The sequence below is a fragment of the Lampetra fluviatilis genome, chromosome 23, assembly GCF_964198595.1.
Source record: "Lampetra fluviatilis chromosome 23, kcLamFluv1.1, whole genome shotgun sequence".
NCBI lineage: Eukaryota > Metazoa > Chordata > Hyperoartia > Petromyzontiformes > Petromyzontidae > Lampetra > Lampetra fluviatilis.
In genome coordinates, this window is record NC_136297.1 from 10,171,385 (window position 1) to 10,188,924 (window position 17,540).

Below are 17,540 nucleotides of genomic sequence, written 5' to 3' on the forward strand. Positions count from 1 at the left end.
TCTAGTCCTGACATCGGTGAGGCTGGACCCTAAAGAAGGCTGTCTCTAGTGCAGGCCAATCAGTATTAAAGACTACATATAATAGCACAGCCATTTTGCATGTTCACCACAAGTACATGTGGTTACAGCAGACTTGATATTGCTTGTAAAAAGGTTTCTATGTGGTGTTTGAACATCTTAATACATTTTTGTATTGCCAGATATGGTAAAACCTATTATTTTTCAGGCATTGGTTGGTTTACACGCGGGGTGATGTTGAAGTGGAGGCAGTGGGCAATTGCATGAAACTCCTTCCGCGAACATCACCATTAAGCGACACTGATTTAAATGGAAAGCTTCGGGATCTTTTTTTCACTTGTATTAATGTGGTAGCTGTAGGGGGCAACTCGTGGGGCCGAGGTTGGGCCACGGTCTCCCCTCCCCGTGTCCGCCAGTGCTGCTCGTGGCTATGGTTCTAGAGCGGTATCGTAGCGGTGAGTGCGCTCGGCCACGAACCCGGACACCCGAGTTCGATTCCCGCTCAAGGCCACCAACACCAAGTGATGGTGACGATTCTATTTGAACCGGTCCTGGGCCTCCCCTGCGTGCCCTCTGCGCGATGGGCGGCGCATGACTTCCAGACGGCAAAACTTTTTTTTCTAAAAGAAGTCGGTGACTGGCAGAGTGGAAAAGAGCAAAGTCTGATTTAAATGGGGGGCACGAGAGTTGACAGCACGGATTGCTGGGGGGAGAGTTCCAGAAAATGTTGGTAGCAGAAGACGATGAGCAAACTCCCACTTAAAGGAAGAGGTGGACAACGCGGCAGGATGACATCTCGAGCAGAGCCAGGGAGTTTCAGAGTATTTGGCTGATATAAAAACACATTCCTGCGGAGGGAGCTGATTGTGTTGGCGTGTGCAGTAATTGGCCGCTTGCGCACAAGCGCTTCCACGTCCGTCGCCCACCCTTTTGGCCTCGCCCCCCCTCCCTCCCGATACGTTCCTTTCATTGGCTACCATAGTCTGATGAGCTCCCCCCTCCCTCTCCCTCCCCCCTCAACTCGCTTTTAAGGGATTACATCTTGAATCATTGCCTCACTTGATACAGCTAATCTGGCTGTGACGGTCCCACCTGATGACGGAGACTTGTGTTGCCTCCGAAACGTCGTGATTTTTGTTTTTATTTTATTTTACTTTCTACGTGACTTTACCGAAAAAAAACCTAAGAAGATGATTCCTTGCAGTCACGAAAGCTTCAAATCTAGAATTAAAAGCTGGTAGGAACGTTGGGTTGCTCGGTGAATGGCCAGGGTCAACGGCAGCGTGGTGTATTCCGCAAATATGCCCGACTGTGAGGGCGGGCACAAGCCGGCGTGAGTAGGTTGAACATTGAGTTTTATAAGGGCACCACGGGGTGACCAGCCCCTCCCCACCCAGCCCCGCCCCTCCCACCCCCCACCCAGCCCCACCCTCCCCACCCAGCCCCTCCCTGCACGACGGACACAATAATCCCCTGTGGGCTGCTGTAACCAGGAGGTTCCTACCAGTATAATGTCCACCTGCATGATGAGAGAAGCCACTTTCATTTGTGGCCAGGTCGCTTCTGAAATAAGTAACATTAAAAACAAACTTTTTTTTAAACACGCTTTTATGAACTGTCCTAGTAATGGAAGAACTCCACGACTCCAGGAAGTGGCCCCGAAGCTTGTCACATAACGTAAGGGGCCGTGGTCAATTACAGCCAACGTCAGTTGACCGTGGACAATTAGAGCAAAGCCGAAACATAACATGTAAAAAAGATGGTTTACAAATATTTTATTTTTTTATGATAGAATATAGTATTGTCATCAGTATGACATAAGTATACCAAGTTTGCAGTCGATACCACATTGGGAAGTGGGTTAAAATTTAGTTACAAGATTTGAGGATACAACATCAACGACAACAGCAGACAGAGTGAGTTAAATGAAAGCGTGTAAAAATAACTACACAGCTTAGTGGGGTGAGATAAAACATTAACCCGTAAAAACAAAGTTTTTCACTATAAATCCTTTATATGCGTGGCGGCTAGAGTCCTCTCGTCATCTGGCTTGAGATGGCTGCCACCTATGGGTCAGATGATTGCATTGCACCATTAAGCAATTGATAATTAAATAGAATATTTTTGTCCTAAAAAGTGTAAAATTTTTGAATTTTTTTTCACGAACATTAATTGTTACGCACAACGAGTCTGTGTGGAAAATGTCAGCACGATTGGATCACGGGAAGTGTGTTAAAAAACGACCGAAAGATTTGCACGGTCCTAAGCAAGCAAGCGAACTTAATATAAAGGATTTTTTAAAAAGTTTGTCGTGCAGACGGGGAGCGTGGTGACGTCACGAGCAGATGACGGGGGCGTGGTGACGTCGGGGCCCGAAACGCAGCCGTGCGTGGTGACGTCACGATCAGATTTCGCAGACTGAGGTGACGTCACGAGCAGACAAAGGCGCAGACTGCGTGGTGACGTCGGGAACCGTAACGCAGCCGTGCGTGGTGACGTCATGGGCAATTACTGTACCGTACTGTAGGTTGCAAAGGCGGTCGAGAGCGCGGTGACGTCACGAACCTTAAGTCACGGGCTGCGTCAGCTGCGTGGTGACGTCGCGAGCCGTAAAATCGCAGGCTGCGTGGTGACGTATCTGCGGCGACGTCAACTCGTCGTGAAGTCGCAGGTTTGCGTCAGCCGCGTGGTGACTTCACCGCGCCGTGACGCGAGCGTGGCTGCGCGGTGACGTCACGAACCGTTACCTCGCGGGATCGCGCGATGACGTCACCGCGCTGTGAGGCGGTGACGTAACAGCGCAGCCCCCCCCCCCCCGTTATAAGTCTCGGCGCCGGGCAGCCGGCTCGCGGTGACGTCACGGGGAGTCGTGTTGAGATCGCGCGCGCGCGAGAAAGAGAGAGAGCTGCAAGATGACGACCACCACCACCTTCACGGGACTCGACGAGGCCAAGCCAAGCTCCAGGTCGGCCAAACCTCACACGCACACAACTCCTCGTACACCTCCATCGCCGCCGTCGTCGTCGTCGTCATCCTCCACGTTGATGTTGGGGTCGCAACAATTCGCGGCGGGTGAGGGAGAGGGGGGGGTCCTGATGCCGCTGCGGAGCCCGCAGGGGCCGATGGTTGCGAGACGGGGCGCGGCCACCCCGGCGGGACCCCCCTCGCACCTACAGCCACAGCACCACCACCATAGCCACACCACAACCACACCACCACCTACAGCCACACAACAACCACACCACCACCATAGCCACACCACCCCGACACCACCATAGCCACACCAACCACACCACCATAGCCACACCACCTACAACCACACACCAATCACACCACCACCATAGCCACACCACACCACCCTCAGCCACACCACCACCCACAGCCACACCACCCCCACCCCACCTACACCACCCCCACACACACCACCCCCACACACACCACCCCCACCCCACCTACACCACCCCCACACCACCCCCACACACACCACCCCCACCCCACCTACACCCCACCACCCCCACACCACCGTGGTGGTACGCGCCAACCCAATGGGTGCCCCCGCCCGTCCGCTACATCGATTCCGCAGACCCGCTCGTCGAATCGATTCCCAACGTTGAAATTTACTCTTTAAAAGCGGTAAATCGGTGGCTTTTGTTGTTGTTCGGGTCAAACCCCCCCACCCCGTTGACCTCGTGTCTGCGTTCGGGTCTCTGTAGAGTTTGCGCAAGACGCGCGATGGGGATTTAAAATGTATTTATAACGAGGCCGTTGTGGATCGATTCCCTTGTTCACGCGTGTAACGGAATCGTCACACGACTCCTTCCCGCGTTAAAAATGAAAGAGCCCTGGGGTTGTCAAATGACGGCAGCAGTGATCACTCCACTGCTGGATGATGACCCCCCCCCCCATCTTAATCAGTATCATCTCGCCATACCCCGTCCGTCAACCCCCTTATCAGTGCCCTTGGCTTATTACAGACCAATTAAGACCTTATTGGTCATCCCACAAAGCCCCACAAAGCCCCATCTACAAGAGAGAAACACAAATAGACGCGTTCGGTTTTATTGTTGCCCGAATTGTGAAACGGCCGTACGCCGTATGGACCTGAGAACTCCATTTCCCTGTACAAGAATGCGGGGTCAAGAGTGTAGGTTGGCACGGTTTTGTCTCATTCCCACGCGTTTAGTGTGATACAATGACCACGTGTAGGCTTTCGCGACCCATATCCATAAAATATTACAGTGATAAACCAATGTCCACTGGTTACGTCTTGAGCACAATTTCGCTGTCGGCCCGTGCCTTCGTAAGCAAAGCTCGACCCTGCTGTTGAGACCCCGCTAGTGTTGAACCAAAGTCCGTGGCCGTGCCACTGATGGGATTAGTAAAACGACCTACTACTGGTATGCCTTCATTTTGTTAAACAATTACATTTTGAGTGGTCATTGATGGACGCCCGGACGATCGTGTGGTTTTTATTTGAGAAATACAATTAAAGCACATTTTTTATTTCAATAACATCTCCACAAACGCGTTACAATTTCAGACGGTAACTTCGCCATCAAATTAAACGTCGCTTTGAACTCGCGTGACCCCGGTTCGATTCCCGACTACGGCTCTAACATCGGGGGGCATCTGAAGCGATGCTGGACACATCGGTTCCCACCAACACCATCAATCCACACTCACCAGCGTGGTGAAGTATGGTCAAACAAACCCCCACCACACCCATGACCGAGTTCGGTGTGTGGTGGCCTTCATCCAGCAGTGGATTGACAAAGAGCTAAAACGGCGCATTCAAATACGCAGGCACTGTGGGTTAAGATGTATAAATAGTCGTGCGTTTACGTTAGGCTGGGAGCATTTAAATGGCAAATCGGTGTGGTAAATTGAACGATTCGACGTCCGAATGAATGATTACGCTAATGGATGAGAGTGCACGTGTGTATTTAAAGGTCTGATTTACACGAATGTTGAATGATTGAACGTTTGATGAAATTTTCCTGCGTTTTGAGGAACCGAATGAAGGAATGGCTCGCTCAATATTTGATGGCCATTCGCTTTTGAGAGAAGGAATTACGGAACGATCTAATAATTTAATTCGATGATTCCGTGTTTTTTGTGTGTGGGGGGGGATTAACGGGTGTTGAAAATGATGTACTACCATTTTCTCTCTTTTTTTTTACGCAATAGTCGAGCGTTATTGGCGGGATGAATGGGGTTGCTGTGCGATTAATGGCTTGATAATGGTGAATAAGTTGTGCCGGATGATTGGGGAGGGGGTGGGGTGGGAGAATGAGAGGAGGAGGAGGAAGAAGAAGAAGAAAGAGGCCTTTTGGTTGTGGTGATTGCCTGTTCCGGTGACACATCCCTGCACCGTGCCGCGCCCTCCTCCTCCCCGTTAACACTCCAGGCACGGCTCCATCCCCACGTGCCCGACTCTCCACACACACACAGATGCGTGTCTGTCTCGCCCGCCCGCCCGCCACACACCATGCTGTATTTCTCTCTCTCGTTGTGTCTTCTCGCCCGTTGTTGTTCCACTATTGTTGCCTGCTGCCTTTGCGATTCGCTGTGGTCGTTGTTTTTTTGTTTGGGGGTAATTGTTCCGTGGCGTTCGTGGACCTGGTGGTGGTGTTGCGCATTCGCTGCTCCGTGCAATTTTCTGCAGTGGCCTTTGTCACATACTGATGCCTAATTGGGGTGTAACTTGCCACGGACGGTGGCGTGTGCAGTATATATATATTTTTAAATGATGTATACTTGCTATTTAACAATTCTATGTCATTAAGGGTGTTGTGTGAAGTAATTTGTTTTTATTGCACGCGCGATTTGTTTGTGACCTCTGGTACCGTGTTGCGTTTATCGTCATCAGCCATGGTCTCTCCACTGCTGGGTGAAGGCCTCTTTTTGTCCCCCGCCTCCCACCCCATTTGCCAGTCCTCACGGGGGTGCTGATTTGCTCCGGGTTATCCTGCCCAATAAATAACAATGCACAAGTAGTAGTTGCATTGTGTCACCTGGGGCTGCCTTGCCCTGGCTGCTGTAGACAAAAATAGATTTTGTCTCGAGTACAAATCGGCATTTCATTGTTGTGTATTCCCATTTTGTTGTGTAATATTGTCTTGCTGTATTGTTTGTCAACGTTGTGTTTGGTTTGCGGTCACTACCGTACTGAGCGGGTCCCTACACCCCTTTGTTCTGGCGCCCAGAGATGTTCCGTGCGGTATCTGCCATAAATAATAACGACGACGACGAACATTAACGTGTGCAAGAAACATTCTGACTTCAACATGGAACGTGAAACCACTGACTTCCTTTTAACGCTTATTCCTTGAACCCCCCCCCCAAAATCTTGCCTCTCATCATCAGCAGCGCCGTGCCCTATTTCACTCGGCTCATCTTTTGTTTAAACATTTACCGAGTCAGCCGGTTGCCCCCCCCCCCCGCCGCTCGCTCTCCGCCCCCCACCAAACGCCAGGGATTTTGTGGCTGAGAGTGGCGCGAGGAGGGGGGGGGGGCTCCATTTGCTGGATTGTAATTCGTGCACAGGCTGACGAGCTGCCCCCAACTCTCCTCGAATGACACAAAGCAAATGTTAATGTTTCGGCTGCCTCGGCATTCCACACGTACACACTCAACGGGGTATATATATGTTATTTTGTTATCCTAAAGAAACTGGTAATATAGGGTAATGCATTGCTAGATGCCCTGCCAATTAAAAATGGAGACGTTCTAAAGAAAATCTCTTTTATTTCAAAGCCTCCGCAGGTTTCCCACTTCTGCATGTCTCTCACCTCCGTATATCTTCCAACAAGATATCCACGATCTAGAAGAATGGGGTTTGCTAATATCCAATCGCCTGTTGAGAAGATTTTTTTGAAAGAGTATTTTTTAGAAATCAATGGGCTATCTCCTAGATGGAGTGTAATGTGTTGTGGTGTGCTGTGATGTGTCCTCTTGTATTGTATCATCATCATCATCATTGGTTTGGCTTGTTTTCAACTAAACCAAGTTGCACTGCAATGCTGACGGTGGCCATTTTCATTGGTGGCTTTGCCTGAGGGGAACACAGGTGCGCGGAAACAGACCCCTAATCTCGACCTCCACACCCACGCGGTGTGGTCAGCCGGCGATCGCTCGCGATCTTAACCGAGCTGGAAATGGGCAAGGTGCGGTAAACGTTACCGGCAACGGCAAAGCGGAGACGATCATAGCAGTCGCCAAGGCAGTTTTAAAATGGTTAAACTTTTTTGTGTGTCTGCCTCCCATCTCCGTGATGGGAGCGGTTGCACAGCGGGTTGGCGCGCTGCACCACGAACCCAACGAGCCCGAGTTCGATTCCCACTCATGGCCAACGCCAATGACGATTATCTTATTCAGTCCTGGGCCTCCTCCAGGCTGATACTGCCTCAAATGAGTACCTGGTGCGATGAGTGAACATCGCCACTGGGGAGACAAAGGCGGCAAGGTGTGGTGCTGGCCACCCACCAACCCCCTCGTGTGCCGTATCGGCCTTCATAGGTTCTCGCTAATGGCACTTGCCCCAACAATCTGTTGCGGCTACATGGGAGATCTTTGACTTTGTCAGCCTCCATGAAGTGAAGCCCGTGTGTCCGTGTCACCGTATCTTTGTCGATCGACATTGTTATGTCTGCTCACCAACCGCCCTAACATAAATAATTAATTCGAGTGCAAACCATTGGCACAATTCGCGTATGTCAGAATAACACCGGGACCAGGAATTTCTGATTTGCTGCTGCGTTGGCAGTGGTGCACAAGCACAATATAACAAACGGCAACAACAAAACACTCGACACGTTCGTCTGGTAACACTGAGCGTTGCCTTGAAACGAAAAGTATTTCACAGGTGACGTTTTCTGCGATGGCTCTTCTCCACGGCGCATGGGGGTGCCAGGCCCCATGGTATTAAAAAAAAAGGTGCAGTCTTCAATCCATTGCCCGAAACGTCACCCATTGTATACCTTTTCCTCTTAAAGCAGGAATTTAAGCATCATTTTCCGAAGGGTTTTTTGTTGTTGATGCGTCTGTGTGTGTGTATATGCCGATACACGTGTGCGAGTACAATTTTATGCAGGCTCGCCTTCGCGCCTGCGTGTGTGCATCTCGTTGTGTGTATTTGTTTTCGTGTGTTTCTGTGTGTGTGTGTGAGCGGTAGTGTAGTGGTTTGCGCACTGCACTACGGACCCGGCAACCCGGGTTCAATTCCCGCTCACGGCCAACACCAGTGACGATTATCTGAACTGGTCCTGGCCCTCCCCTAGGTCGACTCGGCCTCAATTCAGTACCTGGTCCAATGCGTAAACATTGCCACGAGGGAGACAAAGGGTGCTGGGCGTGGTGTTGGCCGCCCACCCCCTCGTATGCCGTGCCGGCCTTCATAGGTGTTCGCGAACAGCACTTTCACTAACAGTCTGTTTCAAGGCTATATGGGGGGATCTTTGTCTTTGTGTATATTTCGTGTAATGAGCTTGCCTCTCCGTGAAGCGTCTTGTGCGTTTGCATGCAGACGCGCGTGCGTGTGCATATTTCTCATTGTTTGCCGTTTGCGTTGCCGCGACCTGCATTTCTGCCGCGCGTCCCAGGGTGCTGAAGCCACCTGGCGGGGTCTCTAGCAACATCTTTGGACCGGTGGATGATGCAGCGGCGCCGTCAGGCGCTCAGAAACCCAAGAAGACGTACTCGAGCAGCGTGTTCTCGGGCGCCGAGGAGAGCCAGCCCATGCAGCGCCGTAGCAACCCCCCAGGTGCTGCCCCCCCCCCCCCCCAACTGTCCTGGCCCCTGAGCCCTCAACTTGACCCCGCCCCCCCCAACCCTGACCCTTGACTCAAAGTCGAACCCGCCGTCCTGAGCCTAATCCCCAGACCCGATCTCTCCTCTCTTAACCTTCTGTAGCGTTCCCTTGTCACTAAAAAGGAAAGGCGCGATTTCCGTCACTGGTTGAATCGGCCATTTTTTGAGTTTCATCGAGTCGGCTTGTGTGTTTGTAACAAGATAATTCTGACAATTCAAGGGACAAAAATGAAACGAGGCTGTACGTCTAAATTCGGTTGAACCTCCTAGGCAACGCCCTGGGCCTGCTCGCGAGCGCACGGGAGTCGTCTAACGCGTTGCTCATGCTCCTCCCGATGCTCTTCCCGTTTTTCTCTTTTTTTTGGCGTTTTATTTCCGGAAGCGTACAGTGGCTTCGTGACAAAGGCCAAGAGGGCCCGGGCATGAGCGCACCAAAAGCGTGCGTGCGTTTGCCAGATTTTATTGCCGTGTTTTGCCCCTTGGGCTTTGCCTTTTTTTATATAGGCGCCCGCCCTCCGCCGAAGCGACCGCGTACGTGCGTGACACGGCGTGTGAACTTTAGCCAAGGAGCTGAAACTCGGTGATGCGATGGCAAAACCACGGGTCACGGGGGTCCAGGCAGTAAAAAAATAAAAGCTAATACCCCCGTGAGCGTCCTTTCCTTATTATCTATATCAAGAACGCGGGTAAATACGTGCCCGCCGCGTGCGGAAGCGGCGCGCATTTCAACCTGCACTCTTGAAAGTAGAATTTGACAAAAAGACGCCGGCGGTATTAGGGTCGGGAGTGCTGCCGCCGTGTAATTGGTTGGCACATGCGGCTTGCGACCCCAAAGTCACCGGTTCGATCCCCCGACGGCGTGGGAGTAGTATAAGCAAATGGTCACACCAACATTAGTCATGAGTGGGTACGCCCACCTCTTCCGATACCTCCTGCCAGAGTGGAAGAGTAGACCAAAACACCTTGCAGAGCGACGTGCAGCTAATGCCCTTCCGCCAATGTCTCCACAAGTTAGACAAGTCACGGCTGCACCGTTATATCGAAGGCTTGTGAGAGTTGGTGACACCTTGGGGAGGTCGTCATCCAGCAGTTGATTGATCATGATGATAGATATTTAATTTGGGTTGTTTGAGACGGAGACATTTCCCCATGGGGGCTCTTGCAGTGAGGTAACATCTCGCCACCCGGAGAGATAACGTCACAGAAGCACTGCTGAAGTCACTTCGTTACCAACGCTAGGGCCACTCGCTTTGTACTTGCCCTTTTTGGAGGGCGTTTGTCACGTGTCGGTGCAACCTGAGCACTTTTATTTTCAAAGCTCTCATTGCCGACCGATCCGCGATCGTCAACTAGCTCCAATTGAGAAAGGGCGGTTTAATAGGGGTTCAAACCTGGGCTTTCAGCGGTGCCGGCTCTGTACTCTGACCGCAGTACAAGGCCTCTAAGCCACCCAGCCGCTTCGAGCCTGTGCTTTTTTGTTTATTTGCACGTCGGAGAAACAGCTGCCCCTGACAGCTGTTCAAATTTGTGCGTGCGTGCGTGTGTGTGTGTGTGTGTGCGTGCGAGCGCAGGTGGCAAGAGCAGTGGCATCTTCGGTGACCCCGAGCCGGCGCAGAAGCAACAGCAGCGCAGCAACCCGCCCGGTGGCAAATGCAGCGGCATCTTTGGCGAATCCCAGGCGGCCGGGAAGGCCAGGGTGCGTCGCCAGCTCGTCGGCGCACCGTCACATACATATGTTACGTCGCTAGCATCACGTATGTTACGGCCGTCATACTTGGGAGTGTAACGACGCATCGATATAAATAGATTCTCGCACCCATCGTACGCACGTTGAATCGTGCACGCAATTATTAGTCTGCTTTATCAGTACTTTAACAACACAGATCGGGCAATGGCGTGAACATCGAGTTCACACAAAAACAGCCATTGGGAACACCGAGAGCATTAACTGAGGTCGTCAAGATTCCCAATTTCAGGTGCGGATAGTGCACACATTCACGAGGTGACTCCTGTCAACTCGTGTTCATTAGTCTCCAGTGGCTACAAACGTGGGTTTGCATCGCAACTCTGAATCGTGACAGTTCGTCAGATCGCGAGGTGTGTAACAGGTGGGCGGGTTGCAGAGCCTTAATGTTCACGTGCCGCGGTGGTAACGCCGCGTCGTCATCGTGTGTCTCGCAGGATGCGCAGGACGGCGGCGGCGGTGGCTCCAGGGCTGGACAGGGCCCCGGTGAGACTCCTCGGCTGTTGGTGGCGCCACCCGCTTTTGAGTTTTTCTTTGATGCGCGTGCGCCCGCGCACCGGCGGTTTGCTTGCGTCGCGCTCTGGCGGCGCCCACACTCGCGGACGGGGCCTCACCCGGGGGGCGAGGGCTGGGAGGGGCTCCCGTCCCGCTTTGGCTGAAGGTCACACGATTGCTTGCTGGCCCAAGCAACCCCCCCATGTTTTTCTCAGGTTATGTTGTGGCGATACAATTCGTATTTTTTTAAATAAATAAATGCGAGCTCCTGTTAGTCCCTTTTCAGATAAGTTTGCATAGTTCGGCCTGTATTCTTAGTTGTGGCTCAGGCTTCGTCTTCTGGCTCAATTGAGCCCGACGCAAAGCGTTGCTCAACTTGAGACGACTCTGACTGTCGTCTCGGCCATGCGCGGGATTCCACGAACCAAACTTTGTGCCAAGCGACTGCTGAACCGCTCACTCAGTGCAGTCTTTGAATGCAACTGAGCGGCTCAAGCCTGAGCTGAGCCAGGTCTACAAATTGGGCTCCATTGGATGGTCGTGGTGTAGTGTGGGCAAGGGAGAAAAGTCAATAGTAGTGGGTGGTAGTTTTAACACGTAGGCTTTCACGACCGGTATTATTCAAATAAAGGTTTTTGGGTTTGATCGCGTTATTTATAAATGTGTCACAACCCTCCGCCACCCTAAAGCAGTGAACTATTCGTCTTTTGTCAACGTGACACATTTTTTACTGATTGGCCGTGTCGGGTGGTGGAGGGTTGCGACACATTTATAAATAACGCGATCTAACCCAAAAACCTTCATTATGGGTGGTAGTTTTATTAAAATTTTCAATCTGCTTTGCCAAATTTAACCTTTCTGAAAAAATTAAACCACATAGTGACTGGATGAAAAGTCAAATTATTTTTAAAGACATTAATAACCCATTTAATCGGCCGTTGAGCCAACCACGGTCACTAATTTGGCACTAAACTCGTTCCACAGTTGCCGACTGTCCGTCATCGTGAGAGCGAACCGATTTTGTAGGTGGCGCGGTGGAAGTCGCCCTCCATGCGGAGATTAAAATACCAAAACGCCGACGCGGTTTTAAACTATCGGCACGAGATGCGGCGATGCAAACGGAAGTGCGGAATTTAACATTCCAAACCGCACGATCGTGGGGATAGGGTTGAGGGCTGAGCGTGGTGGGGGGGGGGCTGCGGAGGCTTGGCTACGAGTCACGGCTTTACGTACTGCGGGTTGAGCACTCGGTCCTGCTGTGGTGGTGCCACTTTTGATTCCCACGTTTATTTTTGCAATGGACTGTGGCGTCACGACTGTTTATTTTTGCCCCCCCTTTTTTGTTCTAGTTGGCTCGTAAGTAGACGCGTGAAGGTAATTATTACGCGCACGGCCTCTCTCGTAGACTCTGCACGCATTCCTCTCCCCGTCCGCCCGCCCGCCTGCCCCCCCCTCCTCCCCTGGTCGCGCAGAACGACTGCTCATCCAGCATGGCCGTAGACGTCGGATTTGTGTTTTTCTTAGTTTTTGTTGACACGCATTTTGTACGAATCGTCGGCATTCCCTTGCTTTCGTCATACCCTCCATTTGACCCATGTAACAGCTGCATGCGTCCACCGTGCCGCGTAGCGCACACGTGCGTCCGCACGGGTGTGCTTGCTGCTGAAGGCAAAGAGAAAGTTTACACGGTCCACCTGGTGGCTTGCTGTCAATCGCACCCCTCCAGTGGCGAAAGAGGTATTAACGATACCTCTTTTTCCACTGTACATCTGAGCCATGCCAAGCCAGCCTGGCGCGGCCAGGTTGTTTTGCCACTGCAAAAGCCGAGCTGTGCCGCATGCGTCACTCAATCGCACGTAATGAATGCGTCATTAGCCCTGCCCCTTGGCGCAGCTTGGCATTGAGCAATATTCGGATGTCTTGTGAGACCGTCCTTTTGCTGTTCGGTTCTGGATTGGCATGATAAATAGCCAGTGGAAAACCCACCCATACCGTGCAGTACCCAGCGCTGGCTTGGATCGGATGTGCTCGTGGGGCTGGGGTCCTGACGCTAGCTCACATATTTGTTGCTTGCGCCAGGTCTGCCCAATCAAGCCCTCGGCTGGCGTTGTAAACTTTGCCCCTTGCCGCGCATGTGGTACGAGTTGCTTGCCGAGGGTGGTGGGATGATGATGATGGTGGAGGAGGAGGCGTTGTGTGTATGCATGCCGGCTGACATTTCAGCTCTTGTTGCAAGGCTGGTCGGCTGCCTGAGTTAAATTCATCGTTGAGGTTTGCCTGGCTGTGCTGGCGGGCGGTGCGCCATCCATCACCGCGAGAAGCCCCTCGGTGATCGGTGACTGCTGATGCCGCGGTGCGCAGAGCCCGCTCCGATCGTTTGCGGTCAGGGTCATGTTTTCGGCCGAGATCGGAGGGCCGGCAATGGGGGAGAAGCGTGCCCATTCATAGCATCAACTCATTGGCTTGCTGTGCCGCATTCAGCATTGAAAGTCCTTTATTTTGCACTTAAAAGTACCTCTTCTGCTCTTCTTGGAAGGTACTTTTTTGATATTATAAACTTCAAAATCTAAAATAATAATCTGAGTTGGGATTTAATTGTTGCTGTTAACGGCCATAATTTTACGTTTTGTAATTTGCAGCCAAACAAGTGGGAGCGCCCATATTCTGTGACCGCAGCTGCCTTTTCCAAGAAGAGAATTAGAATGGAAATAATAACATTTAAAACGTGTTTTTTTTTTGTGTGTAAACATTGTCGGTTTAAGAAGGCTTCACAAATAACTGCCGGATGTCATGTCCGTGACCCAGGAGTGGATGGTGAGAATGGCCAAGGCAGTAGCACCGAGAAGGAGCAGCAGCAGCAGGAGGTGGCGGCGGCGGCAGCAGCAGCTGACGACGACGAAACAAAACCCAAGACGACAGAGACTGACGTGGTGAAGGAACCCGTGGACACCCACGAGCCCCGGCTGGGACCCCCGCCCAGGGCGCAGACTCGCATCAGCCAGCCGCCCGGCGGGAAATCGAGCATCTTCTTTTGCTGAACGCGTAGCAGACGCGGGGCCGGTTGGGGTCACGTCGTTGTTTATTCGGGTCACACCTGACCCCAAGACCGGTGGTTTGGTTACCGGGGGGATGTGTGTTAGGCTGCACCACTGCTACGATAGGTAAAATAATAGACGATTGAGGTAAAATTCACGATCGCAGTTTGACAGGGTACACGTTAAGAATTATTTTGGGAGGTGTTTAAAGTGAAAAGGGGTGTTCTAGAACCAGCTGCGCCCGAGATCGGCACGTGGCCATCGATCGCAAGGTGACGGCGCTGGGGCCAGTCGCGTAGCGGAGTGTACCGGCCCACCCTGGCAACCAAACCGTCGTCGTTGCCAAGGAGATCCATCTGTCCCTTCTGCCCTGATGCAACCCCAAGTAATTGGATTTAAACAAATTGGCCTTGACAGAAACTGTCAGGCGTATGAAAAGCGCTTCGAACATGACGTTAATAATTGATGTAAAGTCTGGTTACTGTTTTTGTTGACGTTTTGGCCGTAAAAAAGGCTTATCCATTAATGCGCTGGCAATCGTTCAGTCCTCGGCTGGATCTCTGTGCCCAAAGCTTCCTACACGCCACGCTGCCTGGTGCCTTAAACCCACGCGGCTGTTCTGTGACGGGTTTGCCTTTGTCATATTTCCAATTAAAAACATGACAAATTTTAATGGGATCGAACTCTGTGACGGTATTAAATTCATTCATATTAATCGGCAGCCATTTGTACGTGCTTTGGTTTTTGTACTTTTATTTTTTAAAATTCTATCTGCGAAGTTGAAGCGTTGCGCCAACGGGACCACAACTGAACCTTTTGAAAGATTTGGTGAAAGAGAATACTTTGTAGAATTTAAGAGGTGACGGAAAAAGGAAAATAAACTGAGCAGGCCGAGGTTCGCTCGGCTTGGTGCTGATATTCTCCTGCGTTTGTTTACATTAGAAAAAAATGTGACGCTTCTTCTCTCCTGGCAAACGTAAAGCTCGCGCACGTATGCGGCACCGCGTTCTCTCACTGCCCCCCCCCCCCCCCGCTGCTGCCCTCGCTACGTTTGGCCAAACTCGCCGCACACCTCTTGCGCTCTCAACGCTTTGCTGTGCCTGTTCCTGTGCCGTCGCCGCTACTTTGCTGCTGCCCATTGCTTGCTTGCTTTTGATGGCCGCACCTTTGCTTGTGTCTTGCTACCAAATAAAGCTGCTGCATTTACTGCAAAATGTCATTGTGTCGGTTTGTGTTGGTCTATTTTCTGTTTTTACAAATTAAAAAAGTGTTTTTTTTTCTGCCTCCTATTTAAAAAAAAAAAAACTTTTTTTTTTAAATAGAGGCAGAAAGAGGAGCACGTGGATTTACAGAACGTACGCTGGTTCGACGATTCAACGGGTAAGGAAATGAACTTGGACAGGACGCGTCGCTAGAAGGGATGGTGGCCAGTGGTCGAGACGAACAGTGGGAGTGGAGGCCAAAAATGAAACGTTCGAGCAGACGTCAACAGGAGATGGAGCAACGAAATTGGGCCGTATACAGGTGCCGGGTGGATTATTACATTGAAAGATCGCGAAAGGTGGTAGCAACTGTGGTGGGATGCCTCCATCCCGCAGTGAGTTGATCAAGGATTGATCATGAATTTACAGCGAAAGGCCTGTTCGTTTAGAATGTGTGCTGGTTTGGACAATTTTGTAGTTGGTCGTTTATTCAGGGAGATTGTTTTCCACCAGGACGTAGAATTGTCACCACCTGTGTCAAGTTCGCAAGTGTCGATGAGTCCTCCCAGGAAGACGCAGCCTCTTCAGGGTGAAGCACACATGATTTAATATAATTATAATAACTTTACATCCACACCATTTGCTATATTTCCCTTAATTTTGTTATCTTGACAGGTAAGGCCCACTGAGCTATGTAACTCTTGTTCAAAAGCGACCTGGCCACATGATAACTCAACGAAGTGGCTTATTGCGTGGGAATTTATAGCAGCCAAATTCTCTAAATGCACGTTTCTTAATGTCGAGGGAAACCCCATAGAAACATCCACGGGGGGAGAGACATGCAAACTCCAAATATACAGCAGCAGGCGTCAAGGTCGGTATCGAACCCACGACCTCCTGCATACCAGGCGAGGTAGTTTGACATCTCGCCACCGTGGTATCGTCTGCAAGTCAAGGGGTGATGTTGTTATCTGGTGTCTCCAATTTAAGCAATTTTTCAAATTTCTACCGTGACGCTGCTACAAATCTGCCTACACTCTTGATATGTAACATCGCGAGATCTGTGACGTCCACTTGTTGAGCGGATGGCGAAAAGAACGTACAACGTGATGACAACATACAGGGACGACTCTACTTACACACGAGTTAGGTCCCAGAGATCTGTTTATAAGTCGATTTGTTCGTAAGTCCAACTTTTACACCTGCCGATTCCAAACATGATGTACGGCATGTACACGAAACATAGGGAATGGCTTTTAAATTCCTGTAGATGTAGATGCCACTGGTTCTTCACGTTCTGCAGATGTAGATGCCACTGGTTCTTCATGTTCTGCAGATGTAGATGTCACTGGTTCTTCACGTTCTGCAGATATAGATGCCACTGGTTATTCACGTTCTGCAGATGTAGATGTCACTGGTTCTTCACGTTCTGCAGATGTAGATGCCACTGGTTCTTCACGTTCTGCAGATGTAGATGTCACTGGTTCTTCACGTTCTGCAGATGTAGATGCCACTGATTCTTCACGTTCTGCAGATGTAGATGTCACTGGTTTTTCACGTTCTGCAGATGTAGATGCCACTGGTTCTTCACGTTCTGCAGATGTAAATGTGACTGGTTCTTCACGTTCTGCAGACGTAGATTCCACTGGTTCTTCACATTCTGCAGATGTAGATGCCACTGTTTCTTCACGTTCTGCAGACGTACATGCCACTGGTTCTTCACGTTCTGCAGACGTAGATGCCACCGGTTCTTCACGTTCTGCAGATGTAGATGCCACTGGTTCTTCACGTTCTGCAGATGTAGATGCCACCGATTCTTCACGTTCTGCAGATGTAGATGCCACCGGTTCTTCACGTTCTGCAGATGTAGATGCCACTGGTTCTTCACGTTCTGCAGATGTAGATGCCACCGATTCTTCACGTTCTGCAGATGTAGATGCCACCGGTTCTTCACGTTCTGCAGATATCATGCCACCGCCACCATCTATTGCGCGGCGGTTGAACTTACGAATCTCGGTCCGAACAGGCAACTACATAACGAGACGATGTCCAAATGAGACAATGCCACGACGCGAGGTTGCACTGTGTAGATGTAGCAGGTCACACGGCCTTCGGCAGTGTCAAAGGGGTTGTGTGGTGTGGACTTGGAGGTGCATGGGGACAGCATTTGAGTGCTTTGTTGGTAGATAAGGGAGTTCCATCACTTTCACAGGAAGGCCATTATCACATGACGAGGTT

The 17,540-nt window shown here is 50.9% G+C and overlaps 1 protein-coding gene across 1 annotated transcript; it reads left to right on the forward strand.

Annotated features, from left to right (window-relative positions):
• The first annotated feature begins 2,827 nt into the window (after window positions 1-2,827).
• JPT2 (Jupiter microtubule associated homolog 2) lies at window positions 2,828-15,324 on the forward strand. Its single transcript, XM_078867163.1, has 5 exons — window positions 2,828-2,983; window positions 8,619-8,779; window positions 10,398-10,522; window positions 11,008-11,056; window positions 13,871-15,324. The coding sequence occupies exons 1-5, from the start codon at window positions 2,931-2,933 to the stop codon at window positions 14,101-14,103; spliced, it is 621 nt and encodes a 206-aa protein (XP_078723289.1). The 5' UTR covers window positions 2,828-2,930; the 3' UTR covers window positions 14,104-15,324.
• Window positions 15,325-17,540: the final 2,216 nt, after the last annotated feature.